The following is a 17,091-nucleotide window of genomic DNA, read 5'->3' on the forward strand; positions in this document are numbered from 1 at the left end:
GCTAACTGCTGGCGTATTGGAAGGGTCTGTTGCAGTTGTTGTTGTTGGCAATTTAGCTGCAAAAGTAAACAAATCCGCGTACATCAAAGCTAACAACAACAAATCAAGAGTGGCTGTAGAAATTATTGACAAGCAAATGAAAACAAAACTAAGCAAAGTGCGCGTTGGTTGGCCTTGAATTTCTTTGTAGGCTGACAAAAGCTTTCACAATGTCTTATTTGCTTATCGGAGATCTCTTAAGATATCTTTGTGAGGTGTTTAAGGAATATCTAACTTTCTGTTATGATATTCATTTCGAATTTCAAAAGTGAAAGCTTATACCCATAAGTATTTTACATGAAAGCTTACATAGATTTTGTGAAAGCTTATATACCCATAAAGCTTTTAGATGAAAGTTTAACCATTTTTTGTGAAAGTTTATATACCTATACAGCTTTTGAAAGCTTGTTTTTTAAATTATTTACATAAAAGACCTAAATAYTTGTGCGAACAAAAATATTCACATTTTAGGTAAAACATGAAAGCTTTAAAAAGTTTTCTCTAAAAATATATAGGGTCCTGAATTCAAAAAGCTTACAAAGTTTTTGTGAAAACGTATATACCTGTAAAGCTTTCACATAGTTTTTAATGAAAGCTTATATACTCATTAGGGTTTTATATGAAAGTTTTTGTGAAAGCTTTTTTATTAGCTTTTAAAGCTTTCCTTAAAAATATATAATGTCCTGTATTTGGAAGAAATCATATTTCCATATTAACTTGCAGTGTATAGAATTTTATTTTGCTCCAGTCTTCTTGCCACTTTCATTAAGCTCAATGGAGAAAAGTTTTTAGTAATTCTGTGAAATGAAACTTGGTTATTATCAAAAATTTGTCGAGCGGGGACTTCAAATACCTACTCGACTGTTTCTGAAATTCACAATCTACACTTGGGTTAAAGTGTGATACCAAACTAAAGTTAATAACCGAGCTATAATGACAAAATAATAGACATAAACCTTTCCATTGAAGCGTAAAATTGTCCAATACACCATAAAACAAAGGTAATTGTCTATGATTATAATTACGATAATTATAAGCAAATCAATACGATTTTGTTCGCTAACTTTTATGGGTATTTTGCTRCGCCTATAAAAGCTGCCGCCTAAACGCCATGATGTACATTTTTGTATTAAATTCTTAAAAGGCATAAATGCATTTGGGAAGACTTTCAGGCAGAAATAAAGCACCGAATTTTCTATGTATTATACGCTAAGCCTACTCGCTGTCTTGCTCTGCGCTACAGTGCAACATGCAAAGGTAAGCATTGTGAGCTAACTTAACACTCGCCTCAATGCCAAGTAACAATATTGACTTCATCAACAGTCACGCACAATCACGATCTCCATAAACATGTCGCTAACAATGTACGTGGAACGACAAAGGGAGCTTTTGGAGACCTACCAGCCAAAACTGCAGCAAGAGCAGGCACGACCCGGACTCAACGCTGCTGTACTGCGTTCGTGTATGAGAGAAACCGAACTCTCCATAGCGGAATTGCATCGTTTTCGACTGAGTTTACTCACACGCGATCCTGAACTAAGCAGCACCGATGATCCGAGTACGGAGTTACCGAATTTATATGACATGGAGGAGGATGATTTAGCCTCTGAAGAAACCAAATTAGGTGGTAATCTTTATGAACCTCAACTAGGTATAAATGAAGCCAGTAATAATGCACTGGATTACGAAGATCCGCTGACAATCAGAAGTGATGGGAAATCTGACGAATCATTGCAATGCTTTGCCTACTGTCTCTACGAACAATTAGGTTTAATCTCGAAAGGTGTTTATATGGGTGAGGAGCTTTTCGCGAAGCTGTGTGCGATTGTCGGTCGAGAACGCCATTTGGTGAAGGAGTGCATGAATCTAAATACAAATAATAAATGTGAATCTCTATATAAAATGCATTTATGCTACGTACGTTTGAAGACACTTGAAGAGGAGGCTCGTATACGCAAAGTGCTAGGGAGCGCATATCCTGGCGAAAGGGATGAAGCGGGAGGGGAAGATATGCCGGAAGCAGAAACTACACAGGAAACGTACGCTGTGGAGGAAACAGAAACAACGCAGTCAACATATGCTGATGCGGAAAATGCCAAAACTGAAAAGTTTGGAGTCAAAAAGTTGATGAAACAGCTTAGAAAGAAGTTGAAGCTGATTGAATCAGATGAGCAGCTCAGAGARTTTTTGCAAGATTGGAATGAGGCTTAGTAGAGCATTGCTTGGAAGCAGTAATTTGGTAGTAAGTAATAGTAATAGCAAAATGATTAGATAAAAGGCTGTTGTGTACGTAATACTAATAAATATACTTGTATATTTTAAATAAAATTCAGCTATTGTGTATTAGAATAGGAGCTTCGTAATTGCTTAAATGATTTTTTCAATATTTGGACACTCAAACAAATTTATCTTCGTTTTTATGTGTGGCTTGAAGTCTTATAGGCTTTCTGATACTATGTAGTTGATTTTGAAATATGAACTCTTGCAAAATTGAAATCTTTTTCCGAAGTAGATCAAACAATCTCAAGTAATATGCTCGCTGGTTTAAGAATGTTGCATAATTTAGCACTTTTCATAGCACCACAGTGTCTTCATTATTTTTTGGGAAGAATCAGATATATTTTATTCAATCCGCCTTCATAAAACCAGATTTCACTAACCGAAAAGCTCGCTTAAGAGCTTTTGCTATATAATTTTTTTTTAACTCAAGTGGTTACTTTCTCATTCAAACTAACATAAAATTTCCTTTCGCTTTTAAGCGGCCACAGCAAGTGCTTGAAAGTCTCTCTAATACACTAACCACAACATTTTCTATAACATAATGCGTTTTTCATAAGAGCGATACAAAAGTTCTTGGRATATCAATCAAAACCCATTTCATTCCATCGATGCCATAATGTATGGAACTCGATTTCTTTTGCATAGCCACCACGGGCACGCTTGCAGAAGTCCAGACGCAGAAATCTAATTTGGGCCAAAAATATTCAGTTATCATTGAGCGGTAGCGACTGCCAATCACGATAACGTGTCCGTGTTGGTTATCACGGAAAATGTACGGTCCAATGACAATGGCAATGGCCCATAAACCACACCATAACGTAATTTTTTCGTAAGGCAATGGTGACTCATGGAGAACGTGTGAATGTGTGTGGATTATTTTCAAGTTGTTGCTYAGCWTCATTCACGAACATATGGTATRASGATTCTGGTGGTCAAGCGACTTCAATTCCTGCATCAATTTTATCTTGTCAGGATGTAGGCCAAGAAGCCCAACGCTTGCGAACGACGTGTGAGAGACTGACTTGGCACTTCCTCAATTGATGCGCGAGCGGTAGCTATATTCTCGAAACTACGGGCACTTCTTTATCCCACTGGCACGGAAACATTTTGTACTGTGCTTGTGGATKAAAATTTTTCCACTAGATGCTGAATTGTTGATCTGACGACCATAAATTGGACGTAGCGCTCTTAAAGTTGAGACTTCTGACTCCGAATTTTTKTAGTAAATTTTAATAATTTCGACTCGTTGTTGGATCGTTTATCTTTCCATGATGAACTGATAAACCTTACTAAAAAAAAAGTGCGGGAAAAAATATGGCGTCGTTTGCTGTCCCTATCGGTCTACCCGTTACTAATTTCGACTAGGTAATAAGTTGCTTTCCAACTTTTCTTGATCGTTATTCGCAAAATCTATCGAAAAGGAAAGACGATTTGCAGTGTTTTTTTTTATTTTTTTGTGTAAAAAATTTTACTAGATTTTTACATTCACCTAAAAATCTCAATTRTTATGAGCTGAGGATACTTCATCCGGTAAAGTATTTGTTGAGGCGCGTTCTAAGAAACTCCATCAGTTCGATACTAATTACAATAACTTTCAGATTTAAACTTCCATGTAAAACCTTAATTAATTGAATATGCCCATTTCCCACGCAAGTATTAGCATTTTAGATCACTTTCGAAGTGAGTCGAAGTTGTGCCCGCTTTGAGTCCCGAAATGGTCTGCACCATTGTCACGCATTGTTGTATGGTTGAACTCAACACCGCGTGGTTGTGGGTGCTACAGCTCATAATTACTCAATCAAAGTCAGTTAACTGGTTAGTATAAAAAATTTACATGCTTTTCTCGGACGTTTTTAGGCAATTAATTTTTTTCGGTATTAAATGAAAATGCTTTATTTTAATTAAATTACCACAACAATAATTGAATAAATTAAAAGCACAATTTTTTGCTATAAAAACAAGGAAGGTTAAATAAAGTTTTTTGACGCTAAACTTTCCACTATTTAAAGCTCATATTTCAGCGCGAAATTTATCACTTGATTTTGAAAACGCAACACAATGAAATCCCACGGTTTATACCAACTGCTCTTTGCGGTGTTCATTTGCAGTACTATAACACAGGTAAGTCTGAAAAATTTACTCGAAATTTTATGTTCAAATTATACTAAAATTCATATTACTTCTCAAATCTCAAACCCTAGCTCCACGCTGCCGATGATAAAGCTGCTCGTGAAGCATGCATCGTGGAGGCCAAACTAACAGCCACCGATGCTAATCAAGTTAGAGGCGCTGCTGTCATTAGTAAACTCATTCAGAACGATTCYGAGGCGCTGAAATGTTTCCAGCTTTGCTACTACAAAAAACTTGGTCTCATCGACTCTGCTGGCAAAACAAATGCGGCTAACACACTCGCTTATATGTCGCAGGTTAGCGGTATTTCGGATACAAATAAGTTAGCTACTGCTCTGGGTACCTGCGAGTCGGTCAAAGGTAGTAGCGGATGTGATAGGCTATATCAATTTGAAAAGTGCGCTCTGGCCAAATTGGGCGTTTAAAGTTGTTATTTTCTAGCAGAAAATATTTTTAAAAAATTTATTATGAAGTGCAATGATTTCGTGAAAACTATTTCAGTAGCTAACCAATCTTAGAATTATGACCAACAATTGAGAGTTTGAACACTTTGTTGAATGCATTTTATTTGGAATATTCATAAGTTTTGTTTACCCTATTATATTGATAATAAAAATTCAAATCAAGATAACATGTTCTTGCCAATAACACTTATATATCTGAAAGGCGGTATCACACTCGTTGGCCCCATTCAAGCCATTACATTTAGCTAGAATATCTTTTGGTGCACTATTACCAACCGCTGGCTTCAGTACCTTATGGATGGCAATTTCATTTGGAATGCCATTTGCTAAAATTCCTTTCTTATTCTGAACACATTTTAGAAAACATTTCACTTTATCGTCGACAGCGTTGAAATCACCCTTCTTCAAAGCGTCCAATTGCGCTGCGCTTGCACCAGATTGTTTCAGGCAATCGTCGTAGAATTGATGGACTTGAGTGGACTTATTCGACTTCAACTGAGAAATTAGTAATATAAAATAAGAGTTTTGTGTAGATAATACAATTTTGTTCGGATGATATGTCTGTGCTGCCTCTTACCTCATGAGCCGCTACAGTGCTGAGTGCAATTAAAGCGGCTACCAAAATAAACGATTTCATTTTCTCGAAGTTGTAGTGGATTATGGGGATTATTTTACGGTTTCCCGCAGATGAGAAGTTGCTCTAGCTTGCAGCTCACAACTGTTGCACTTTATATAGACAGTTTGGAAATGGTTTGATTTTCTATAGTGCACCAGTATTAAGTATAGAATTTAGCTAAAAAATTTTGTATTTTCTCAAGAAATTTTTCGTTTAATTTTTATTGCTGACAAGTGTCATTTATACTCTTAAATTAAGTTAATTATCAAATATAAATTAAAGTAATGAATTCGAGAATATTTATCTATAGTTATTTTGTTTTTTCCATACACGTAATTTACTCATCTGGACTAGTGTGAATACAATTGATTAATCTGATTTAATGATTAAGTTAATTTTTGTTTTATTTTGTTCAAAATACATTAAAATCAAAAATACCAGATTAAGCTTGGCATATACATTAGCGATTGCTGATAAAACAAATAATTAGTATTCGTATAACTACGAAAAGGTGAATAGCGCATTGTTTACTAACCAATTATACTGACGAGACTTAAAATTACCTTAAAGGTTGAAAAACCTTTCAGACTTTGAACAAAATTGTTATCGATACATATATAATATACATATGTATATTGTATAAAAACAGATCAATTGAAAAGTCTCGGCCTGRCACATAAATCGCGCTACCTGAATTTAATAAATATGATTTTAAGCTAGTCCTAATCTTCAAAAGGCGCGTGTGTAAATTTGATAGCTGGCGGATCATTAGTTTGTGAATTTTTTTCATATTGATTAAATCAACTTTTGTTTATGTGAAAACAATGGATAAAAAGGAATTTCTTGTGTTGTTAACATATTGCGTTTTGAAGGGAAATATTTCGACCACTGAAGAAGAGGTTATCACTGAAACTAAGACCTAGTTTCATACAAATCATGCTACGAAAATGATATCGAGAAGTTGGTGGATCGATATAATCAGTGTATCGCCCTTGAGGAGGACTATATGGAATAAAAAAAAAAATTAAATTTATCAAAAATGGGTTTTACTATGGTAGGCCGGGTACTTTTCAATTGACCTGTTACATATATTTTTTTCAAATATTGGTTCTGAATATCTGAAAGTAAACGAAAATAATCATGCTTATTAGCCAAATAATTTTTGTGCTCTAAATCCTTTCATAGAAACTACCATAAGGTTACTAACTGTAATCACCTCACAGCTGATGGCTATTTGAAAAATATTCTACTGATTATAAAATTCTTCAATTAACTACAATGTCTACAAATAGGGATGACGCGACAGTAGATGGCGGTCATATTTGTTTACGGATTTTTGTCAAATTTTGGGTATGTTCATTAAGGTTTGACATTTTTTATTTCACATTACATTTTGGTACAACACTTAGAAATTATCCAACATGATTGCATAATTTCAAAAAGATGRCCTGGACCGATTTTATTCACACTTGCCTCATTATGGCATTCTTAAAAAAATATGCTCATGTGGAATAAAATCACCTCTAATGACGAAAATCGTAAAATTGGGTGCATGTATCATCCATATTAAGCACAAGCACATATTATATTCAGCATTAAATGGCAAAATGTATATACCAATTTCGTGCATTTGGGACCAAAGTTCTTTTAGAAAGGGTGTACTGCCATATTTGCGTTATGACAACATTTATAGAACTATTTCGTGCATTTGGACCAAACTCCAGACACACCAACAGTATTATTTGTGCTAAGTAAGTTTTATTTCAACTTCTTTATGGCTGACCTTTTTTTTGTAGAGGCGTTATTTTTCTAAATCTAAAGCCTCATTTAACGCTTAGTCATCTGTTAAAACTATTCACAGGTTAACTAGAATACTTATTCAATTAAAGTAAATGTTTATGAATTCAAATATAAATATGCCTGTGTATATTGTACTATTTATGCAGCTGGTTGTTATTAATGTGGTACAAAATTCAATAAAATTTCACAAATGAGACATATTTAGGTGAACGAGTATATTATGGTGGCCATCTCTATGCAAATGTTTAACGCTGACGCAGACTTAATTTCGAATCAATCTTCCTTCGTCATTTAGTTAGCCAAGCAAAATACGGTATGCTTGTTGCTTTTCAGTCACCACTCATCTACATACTTAATTAGCAATCGATGTGCAAATTAAATACATTTTTATGGGTATTTATTTCTGGCGTCTATTTGTTGCTGTATAAGTAGTCAAGGGATAGTGAATTTATTTTAACGATCATTTCCCTACGTGGCTGTGATGCTATCAATTTTGTTGCGTTCGTCGTTGTTTAATAATGATTTAATTRCGCGATTAATGTGCGATAAGCATGAACAATATGTAAATGACAATATATAATATAAAACTGCTTAGTCATTTAATTATATTATATATAGGGAAGCAGAATAGATTAGTACGGCATATATCTTGCTTAAGTGAAAAGAATATTGGACTAGTTTAACTAGTTTATAAAAATATAACCAGATTACTCGTATATGCAATCAGCAAAAGAACATCTATAAATGTTCAACCTCACTTTGAATATTGCTATTACAGAGATCACGCTTCCAATTAATTTGAATAATGCGCTTCGTAAAAAATATGGGAATCTCGTATTGTTCGTATTGTTTTTAAACCAATTAATTGATTAATTAAGTAATTTATATAAATTTACTAACTACTTTATTCAAATTTCACTAAGGGTCAGCAAAAATATGGAAAATTTAGTCTTGTTAACTTACAAAAAAAAAAAAAAAAATATATATATATAGTAGTTTAAACTGTTAATGTCTGTAAAAGGCAAATTAGTTGTGAAGCGTTAATAKCTGAATTTATCATTCGAACATCAGCTTAAATTTACGATCATTTCTGAAAACTTCCGAACTTCGTTCTGAATATTTTCTATGAATTGAAAGCTCTGAAATTGGCAAACAATCAACAACAGATAGAGCTTGGAGATAATTTTGTACTATATGGCAATATATTTTTTAAGAATAATGAGGCAAATATGAATAAAATGGGTCCAGTCCATCTGCTGGTTTAGAGAGAGTATGCCTTTTACTTGGCGACTTGTCTCTTAAATATAAATTTTAACATGATGATTGCAGCTATAGCGAATTACCTACGTGTCTTGTAAAGTAGTTGTTCGGTACTTTTACTCCCATTTCCGATWTCCTTGTAAGAAAGGTTAAGAGAGAGGCAAATATTTCTTATCTTAACAGTCTACAACAATTATATGATCATGCTGCTACGAGGGATGGAAGGTTCTGTATTATATAAAGTCCATGATATAACAGGTCAACTGAAAAGTCCTCGGTCTGACACATAGATGACGCTGATAGTATTAAATCCGTATGATTTTTAGTTAACCGTCACCTAACCTAACCTTCAAAAGACGCGTGTATAAATTTGACAGCTGTCGGATCATTAGTTTGTGAAKTATATCATTTTAAGTTAAGCAGCTTTTGTTATTTTGAAAACTAAAAAGAGATAAAAAGGAATTCCGCGTGTAAAAATGTTGCTTTTTGAATTAAAAACGGTGTTGAACCCAATATTTGAATTGATCAACATTATCGACGAAAACATCAAAAATAATTTTGGACGGCCGTAAAGGGAAGTTGTACGAAATAGCAGGTACTCTAAAGATATCAACTGAATCTGTACATCTTATTATTCACAAATATTTGGGTATAAGAAAGCTTTAAGCGAAGTGGATTCCGCGTGAACTCATTTTTGACCAAAAACAACCACGAATTGATGATTCGGAGCAGTGTTTGGATTTGTTCAAGCATAAGAAACCCGAGCTTTTGCATCTCTATGTCAAAGAGGATGAAATATAGCTCCATCATTTCAATCCGAAGTCCAATCTAAAGTCATCTGAATAAACTGTACACGATGAACCTGCTCCAAAGCGTGAAAAAACGCAATAGTCGACAGGCAARGTTACTGCGTCTATGTTGTGGGATGCGTATGGAACACGTAGTTTTTGTTGATTACCTTGAAATTGGAAGTACCATCAACAGCGATAATTACATAGTGTTATTGGACCGTTTGAACGTTGAAATCGAAATTGTCACATCTGTCACAAGTCTGTGAAAAACGACGGCAGAAATTCATRAATTCGACTTCGAATTGCTTCCGCATCCACAGTGTTCTTCAGATTCGGCCCTAAGCGACTAATTCTTRTTCTCAGATCTCAAAATAACGATCGCTGGAAACACATTTTCTTTGAATGAAGAGGAAACTATTKTGAAGCAAAGGATAAATCGTACTACAGAAATCGTATCGAAAATTTCTAGGGTCGTTATAATCAGTGCCTCACCCTTGAAGGAAACTATGTTGAATAAAAATCGACGCGAAAAGTCGAATTTTGCCAAAAAAAAAGTATTTTACTTGGTAGTCTGGGGACYGTTCAATTGTCTTGTTACAAGGAGTTATCTTTATTCTTTATAGAACCATTTAAGAAATTGCTTTCTTTGAGCATTTCGTGTTTGCTGAAGACACTAGAAGATTTACTTTGGTTGAGTTTCATTAAACGTATAAAAAATTGTTCTTGTTAAGAGTTGCTTTATTTCGCAACTGTCTTATCGTCTTAACAATCCTTCTCCATGTACTTAAAATCTCATATTTCTTCAAACTTTGTTGAAATTTTGAAACGTTTGAAGGATTTTCAGTTGTGGAAAGCCTTTGCCCAGTTTTATTGATTATTAGTACGGATGTTATTTGATACCCGCGTCTCTAGATAATCCAATGTCTTTACTTTTGCCGTAAATAAGTATCAACTAACTTAAACTACTAACATGTATGAATAAGCATACGCACATACCAAACATGTGATGACAACGCTTATATGGTGTGCCCTTCGATTTCCGTTGCAAGCAAAAGCGGAAGCTGACTCAGAGACGTTGTTGACATTTCATGCAAAACTTAACGAGTATTTAATGATACTGCAGGGAATTAAGTAGACTAAAAGGCATAAAATGCATACAAAATCAGAAAAAAAATAGAGCTGCAGCAAAAGCTCATACTCACATGCTTTTTAAGGCAATTAACTTTGTGTAWGGTTTTTTGCTTAAGTATATGCATAATATAATTCTTAGCTTTTTATTTAAAAATGTAAATTTCTCAGCGGAATCGTTAAAAAACCGTTCAGGCAAAATAAATTCATAATCGTGTTTGTGTTTTTTTTTGTTTTGAATAGACTTTGAACTTTTTCTCACTTCTGTTTTCTAGCGCGTTTCTGCTTCAGTGCATGGCACACGGCTTATATCTTTTTATTGTCAACTACGTTGACCGCTTGAGAGCAGCGGGCTCAGGTATACACGGGTAAACAATGGCTGTAGATACTAGTTTACTTAAAAAAAAAGGGAGATTGTCATGTTCTTCTAAAAGCTACYATTTTTCTACAAAAGCTTATTAGAAAAAAGTACGGAACGCAACAAATAAAACAATTGAATTAAGTGAAGTCGAGAAGATTGATTTCAATTGTGCTCACGCCTGCTATAGAAAATGATAAAATGTAATAATAAAAAAAAAATTTATAGCAATGCCTAACGCTGAGTTGGTACTTTTTCTTGGATAATTATTTGCCGGTTTTAGCGCAATGCCCAGCTGGTGATAGAAATGTGTGAAATAGATAAAATAAAAAATAAAGTTATACAAGTCTACATGAAAATAAAAAAATTATATAAAGAAAACATTAACATGTCTCAGAACTATCTTGTACAATTACCTGGCTTCAACTGTATGTATGTATGTACATTACGAATTTAAATGAAAAGAAAACAACGATTTAATGTACCACTTAACCTTAATGGAAAAGTACCCAGAGTTTTGAGTCTGAAATATATCGATTTTKCAAATRAAATATAAAAAGAAAATTAATTGTCACTGTTATATTATCTTCTTTATTCAAAGTAATTAAAATTTTGAAAATAGGAAAAATTAAATATTATTCGAACTATTTTTATTGAATCATTCAGTTGCGAGAAAAATTTAACCAACAGTTTCTAAGTAAGCGCTTTTAGATTGAATTTATTTATTTCTTTCTTAGTTAGATTGAACATAAAAATTTAAATTGAAATATTTCCGAAACTGATTTGTGTAGATAAAATTAAAAAAAGTAGTAAGCGAACCATTATGGTGCTACACGAACCGATACAGCATTGTCTCCGCAAGCTTCACAAATTGCATTGGTGGCCTGCGGGGCATTTTTCCCTTTTGTTTTATACCAAAATATCAAAATATAGCGAATTCTTCGATATACAATATACGAAAATACTTTTTCTACTACTCAATATTTTTTTTCGACATGGCAAAGTTGACCTCAAACGACCCAAACTCCAAYTTGTACTTAAATACTCTAGTCTGATTGGRGTATGGGTGCCCGTCAATAAATTTTAATAATAAAACTCATTGTAGATATTGGTTATTTGACAGTTAGAAAATTAGCTTTCATTGGGATATCTTACCAACACGTGCCGGGTATAAAATTTCTTAATTCGATTTTCATATATGTATTTTCTTCACAAGTTTAAAGAATATAGTTTCAGTTTTGTTTACTGAGAAACACTAGTTCAATCCTAAACCACACACAGGCATATACATAGTTAGACTCTATACGCTACATAAATAAGGTTAGACACATTTATATTTTTTTTATTTAGAACTTACCGGCTGTTTAATTGCGAAACCTTGCAATTTCATACAAAAACATTTAAACAATATATTTAGAAAAGTACTTAGAATTCAGAGCCTCGTTAAATATTCGCTAATGTGTTTATAATATAAGGAAAATAACACAAAAAAACAATAGAMATTTTAGAACATTGTAAACAAAATCAGACATCCGATATCGGTGAGCTCCCGACTTGGAAGTGAATATAAAAAGACAATTGGCCCAGCAACCGGCAATCAGTTCACAGCAAAAGCTCAAAGTGAGAACTAGAACACATTTTTCACCCCAACAACAACAAACAATACAAAACCTACAAACATGAAATTCTTCGCTGTTGCTGTTTTACTTGCATTCGTCGCCGTCGCTGCAGCGCAGGAGGTAAGCGATTAATGATACAGTTTTAAATATATTTTGCATCCTTTCTAACACCGCATCACACATACATCACTCCTTTAGGGCGCCGGCATGTTGACCCAGGAACAGATACAAAAGGTACATACTTTGAGCACTGAGTGCTTAAAGGAAACCGGGGCTTCCGAAGAGGCGATTCGTGCTCTCATCAAAGGCGATGACAGTCAAGTTGATGGCAAAGTCAAATGCTTCACCAAGTGCATGCTAGATAAATTAGGCTATGTGGAGAATGGTAAGGTTAATGAGGAAAAGGTACAGAACATTTTGGGCAAATTGATCGGCATGGAGAAAGCTAAGGCCACTCAAGCTAAGTGCAATGGCTTAAAGGGCGCCGACGAATGTGACACCGCCTACCAAATTCGCAAATGTTATTCAGCTGGRTACAACGGTTTCGTTTTTTAAATAGCATAGATAATTATTATTTATAAAACAAAATGTACTAGGATTAATACCCTTAAGACACTTTCATAAGTTGCGAATAAAATCTACGCACTTTTCTTGTTTGTTTAAAAGTTAAATTTGAGTCTTTATTTTTTCTTAAAATATGGTTTATAAGTATGCTCTTTCAAGTATGCGCTTTATGAATCGCCTTAAAACTTTAAAGCTCTTCCATAAAGTCGTTTATGTCTGATATCAACAGTAAAACTTGCAGAAAAAAGAATCAACAAATCACTTAACCTATTTGCTTCTTCCGTTGCGTATACACAACGCTCCTTTCAATAAATAATACTCGTATGCACCGAGTGTGTGAGGTATTACAATACTTTCTTTTGTGTTCGGAAGTTATACAGGTATCCTTAGGTTTTCACCCCTCTTCATCTCAAACAGCTACATATTAAACGATTTAATATGTGGATCACTTACCCTTAATGAAAAAAAAAAAAACCTGATACTTTTGAGTTCGAAACATATCGCAATTATAAACTAAAAAGAAATATAACAAGTAAGAAAGCAGTAAGTTCAGGTGTAACCGAACATTTCATACTATAGCAATTTGGCAGTGGCTTGCAGGTTACTCTCTTGTGAGCGGTGTGAGTGGGCTAAAATTGATCACCCTATACATATCTTAATAACGAAACTCTTTATACATATTGCTTACACGACGACTAGAATATTGGYTGGGATCAGGATCTCCATACCTCTCTCCTCGCCTACTACTTAATTTCATTGAGATATCTTACCAACACTTACGGCATATAAAATTCGTATATATAATTTCAAATAGCTTCGATTTWGATTACTGATAAGCCTAAAATGACTTTCAAATCATACAAATACATAAACAGGTATGCACTCTCTAAACTACACATATATAAATAGTTTGACATATTTACATTTATATATAAATATAAAATATATATCTTAATTACCAACGTGACGCGCTGATTCAATTCCTCTGATGTCTGTCTGCCGGTCTATGAGGGCGAACTAGTCCCTGTTTAAGTTGTACAGCGGCTCATTTGTGGTAACCGCCGATATCGGACCACTATTGCATATACATAGCTATGATACAAACTGAACGTTTGGAATCAAGTGCTTGTACGAAAAAATGTTCAGTTGATAAGAAATCTTTTTGAAATTTGGCAAGACTTATTGTTAAAGCAATAATGCAATCTTCAAAGAAATTGTTCTGATCTGATTACTTATGGATGTATGCAACTACCATACAACTAAATAATCGGAATAAATKTATTGTCATCCGTTTTTTTATATACTATATGTGATGTACATTATAGCTTCGATACAACTGAAGTTAACGTTTTWTCTTGTTTTRGTTTGAATTCGCCGGCTGTTTAATTGAGAAAAAACAAATAAATCAAAAGCAAGTGAATAAAGTAAAAACAAAAAATACTTACAATTAAAGCCCTGCTTAATACTCGCTTAATGTGTTTATAACAAAACGAAAATAACTAACAAAACATAAATAAAATTTTAGAAATTAGTAAACAAAATCTCTCATCCTCAGGCGATATTGGTGAGCTGTCGGCTTAGAAGCGTATATAAAAAGACAGCTCGCGCAGCRACCGGCAATCAGTTCAYAGCCAACGCTCAAAGTGAGAACTAGAACCCGATTTTCACACCAACTACCTAAAATAATACAAAATCAACAAACATGAAATTCTTCGCTGTTGCTATTTTACTGGCCGTCGTTGCCATCTCTGCTGCGCAAGAGGTAAGCGATTACTCATGAATTTACGAATACTGTTTAGATCCCGTTCTGACACCGTCTTAAATATAAATCCTTCAGGGTGTCGGCAAGTTGACCGAGGAACAGAAACAAAAGGCACATGCTGTGGGCACTGATTGCTTGAAGGAAACCGGTGCTTCCGAAGAGGCGATTCATGCTCTCATYAAAGGCGATGACAGTCAAGTTGATAGCAAAGTCAAATGCTTCACCAWGTGCATGCTAGAGAAATTGGGCTTTATAGAGAATAGTAAGGTCAATGAGGAAAAGGTACAAAACTTCTTGGGCAAATTGATCGGCGAGGAGAAAGCTAAGGCCACTCAAGATAAGTGCAATGGCTTAAAGGGTACCGACGAATGTGACTTYGCCTACCAAATTCGCCAATGTTATTCATCTGGATACAGCGGTTTCGCCTTTTAAATACCCTAGATTATTATTAAAAAAAAAAATGTACCAAGCTTAAAAAACATACTAAGATTAATACTCTTAACAAACTGTTATAAGTTGCAAATAAAATCTGCACACTTTTCTTGTTTTTTAAAAGTTAAATATTGAATTTGAATTTTTTTACGAAATCAAAATAGGTTTATGATTGTGCTTTTTTAAGTATACGCTTTATGAATCTCCATAATACTTTAAAGCTCTTAAGTGAATTTTTTTATATATGATAGCTAAAGAAACCACTAAATGCTCAACCTATTTGATTTGTTGCGTATATGTAATGCTACTTAAAAAAAAGTATACATTCATATGTATGCGCTATGTCTGTAAGGTATCGCAATAAATAGTTTTTGTTCGAATGTTATATCTTTAGGCTTTCACCCCTCCATGTCTCAATCTCCTACAAAACGGGTTAAGTGATCACTTACCCTTAATAAAAAAAACCTGATACACATGCGAGCTCGAAACATATCGAAATTACAAACTAAGTTTATTTGCCGAAACCGAACATTGCATATTCTTGCATTTTGACAGAATCAAAACAAAGGGCCTGCGGTGCAAAGATTTGTAAGTTATATGAGATCGAGGGTAAGTTTTTAGCCGATTTTCGACGTTATAAGTGGTATAAAGTCAAATGGAAGTTCGAAATCTTTCTATAAGGTATAMTGATGCCTGAAGAAATTTTGATCCAATTCTACCCATTTTTGTCASACGGCTATCTTGTTACAAGAAAATGATTATTTCCGAATTACATTACTATATCTCACAGATTGACCGATATTTTCGATGAAAAGTTCACAATTCCAACTTAGATCCACATATTCGGTATCTGGACTTAAATCATTTTGGTTTGATTTGGGCAATTTGGGTAAATAAAATTGCCTGTTTTAAGCGCACTATACGGGCAAAGTTTTATATCGACACATTCAATGGTACTTGATTAGCTTACTAGAAAGCGAAAGCATGAGTTGGARTTTAAAATTGGTTTAAATGGAAAGTAGGCGTGGTTGTAGTCCGATTTCGTTTGTATTCGTACTGGAACATAGGAATGTTCGGGTAACTTTATATTAAAAATGTCGGTCCTGAGATATCGCTTTCCACGAAACGTAGGCGGTGTCAGCTCCATTGTCCATTTTTGAACTCGGCTCTCATAAAGTCCTTTTGTATCATCTCTAAAATGAAAAGTCTCTGTAGTTTTTAACCGAAGATGTGTATAAGAGACAGGCTCTCATAAAGTCCTTTTGTATCATCTCTAAAATGAAAAGTCTCTGTAGTTTTTAACCGAACCGTTATAATCCGAGTTCATCCATTTTTACAGAGTCTGTTGGGGAGCTTTAAATTGTTAGGTGACGGCCACGAATGGGCCACGATCACTTTTTTACCATTATACATATTGGTTATTCGACGGCAAGGATTTTCTTGGGAACAGGAAATTATACCTTCWTAATTTYGTCAGCTTCAGAAACCTYTTTCCGGCCCYCCAAAAATGCYTGGTGCCACCGAAACACACAMCTTCTTGTTAAAGCAGCATCTGAGTGARCTTGCTTGATCATATCAAACGTTTCTGTCGCMAATTTATCGRGTTTCATACAGTCGCGGCGGAAGAAAATCTGTCCCTTTACCTTCCGAACAAACCCTGTATGTGACAAGTATTATAGCTTCGTTGCAACCGAAGTTAACGTTTTTTCTTCTTCAATTTTGAATTMGGCGGCTTTTTAATTGCGAAAARCTTCAAACAAAAATAAATAAMTCAAAATYAAGTAAATAAAGTAAAAACAAAAAATACTTACAATTAAAGCTTCGCGTAATATTCACTTAACAAAACGA

The 17,091-nt window shown here is 34.2% G+C and overlaps 5 protein-coding genes across 5 annotated transcripts; 4 read left to right on the forward strand and 1 right to left on the reverse strand.

The window, feature by feature from the left end:
- The first annotated feature begins 1,190 nt into the window (after positions 1-1,190).
- Positions 1,191-2,302, forward strand: LOC108966162. The gene is made up of 2 exons (XM_018928924.1): positions 1,191-1,296; positions 1,363-2,302. Exons 1-2 carry the CDS (start codon positions 1,237-1,239, stop codon positions 2,248-2,250), a joined length of 948 nt encoding a protein of 315 aa, XP_018784469.1. The 5' UTR covers positions 1,191-1,236; the 3' UTR covers positions 2,251-2,302.
- A 2,075-nt stretch (positions 2,303-4,377) lies between these two features.
- Positions 4,378-4,874, forward strand: LOC108966165 (general odorant-binding protein 56a). Its single transcript, XM_018928926.1, has 2 exons — positions 4,378-4,440; positions 4,521-4,874. Exons 1-2 carry the CDS (start codon positions 4,378-4,380, stop codon positions 4,872-4,874), a joined length of 417 nt encoding a protein of 138 aa, XP_018784471.1.
- A 192-nt stretch (positions 4,875-5,066) lies between these two features.
- Positions 5,067-5,570, reverse strand: LOC108966163 (general odorant-binding protein 56d-like). Its single transcript, XM_018928925.1, has 2 exons — positions 5,491-5,570; positions 5,067-5,408 (listed from the first exon to the last, which is right to left on the reverse strand). The coding sequence occupies exons 1-2, from the start codon at positions 5,548-5,550 to the stop codon at positions 5,067-5,069; spliced, it is 402 nt and encodes a 133-aa protein (XP_018784470.1). The 5' UTR covers positions 5,551-5,570.
- A 6,872-nt stretch (positions 5,571-12,442) lies between these two features.
- LOC108966157 (general odorant-binding protein 56d-like) lies at positions 12,443-13,156 on the forward strand. The gene is made up of 2 exons (XM_018928919.1): positions 12,443-12,605; positions 12,684-13,156. The coding sequence occupies exons 1-2, from the start codon at positions 12,546-12,548 to the stop codon at positions 13,038-13,040; spliced, it is 417 nt and encodes a 138-aa protein (XP_018784464.1). The 5' UTR covers positions 12,443-12,545; the 3' UTR covers positions 13,041-13,156.
- Positions 13,157-14,679: 1,523 nt separating this feature from the next.
- Positions 14,680-15,372, forward strand: LOC108966159 (general odorant-binding protein 56d-like). Its single transcript, XM_018928921.1, has 2 exons — positions 14,680-14,811; positions 14,887-15,372. The coding sequence occupies exons 1-2, from the start codon at positions 14,752-14,754 to the stop codon at positions 15,241-15,243; spliced, it is 417 nt and encodes a 138-aa protein (XP_018784466.1). The 5' UTR covers positions 14,680-14,751; the 3' UTR covers positions 15,244-15,372.
- The last annotated feature ends 1,719 nt before the right edge of the window (positions 15,373-17,091 follow it).

Source organism: Bactrocera latifrons, unplaced genomic scaffold, assembly GCF_001853355.1.
Source record: "Bactrocera latifrons isolate USDA-ARS-PBARC rearing strain unplaced genomic scaffold, ASM185335v1 scaffold_157, whole genome shotgun sequence".
NCBI lineage: Eukaryota > Metazoa > Arthropoda > Insecta > Diptera > Tephritidae > Bactrocera > Bactrocera latifrons.

Excerpts from the sequence above, each read along its gene's own strand:
- LOC108966163 (XM_018928925.1), bottom strand. The coding sequence starts at position 5,550 with ATGAAATCGTTTATTTTGGTAGCCGCTTTAATTGCACTCAGCACTGTA. Across the intron at positions 5,409-5,490 it reads GCACTGTAGCGGCTCATGAG|TTGAAGTCGAATAAGTCCAC; the intron begins GTAAGAGGCAGC and ends CTAATTTCTCAG.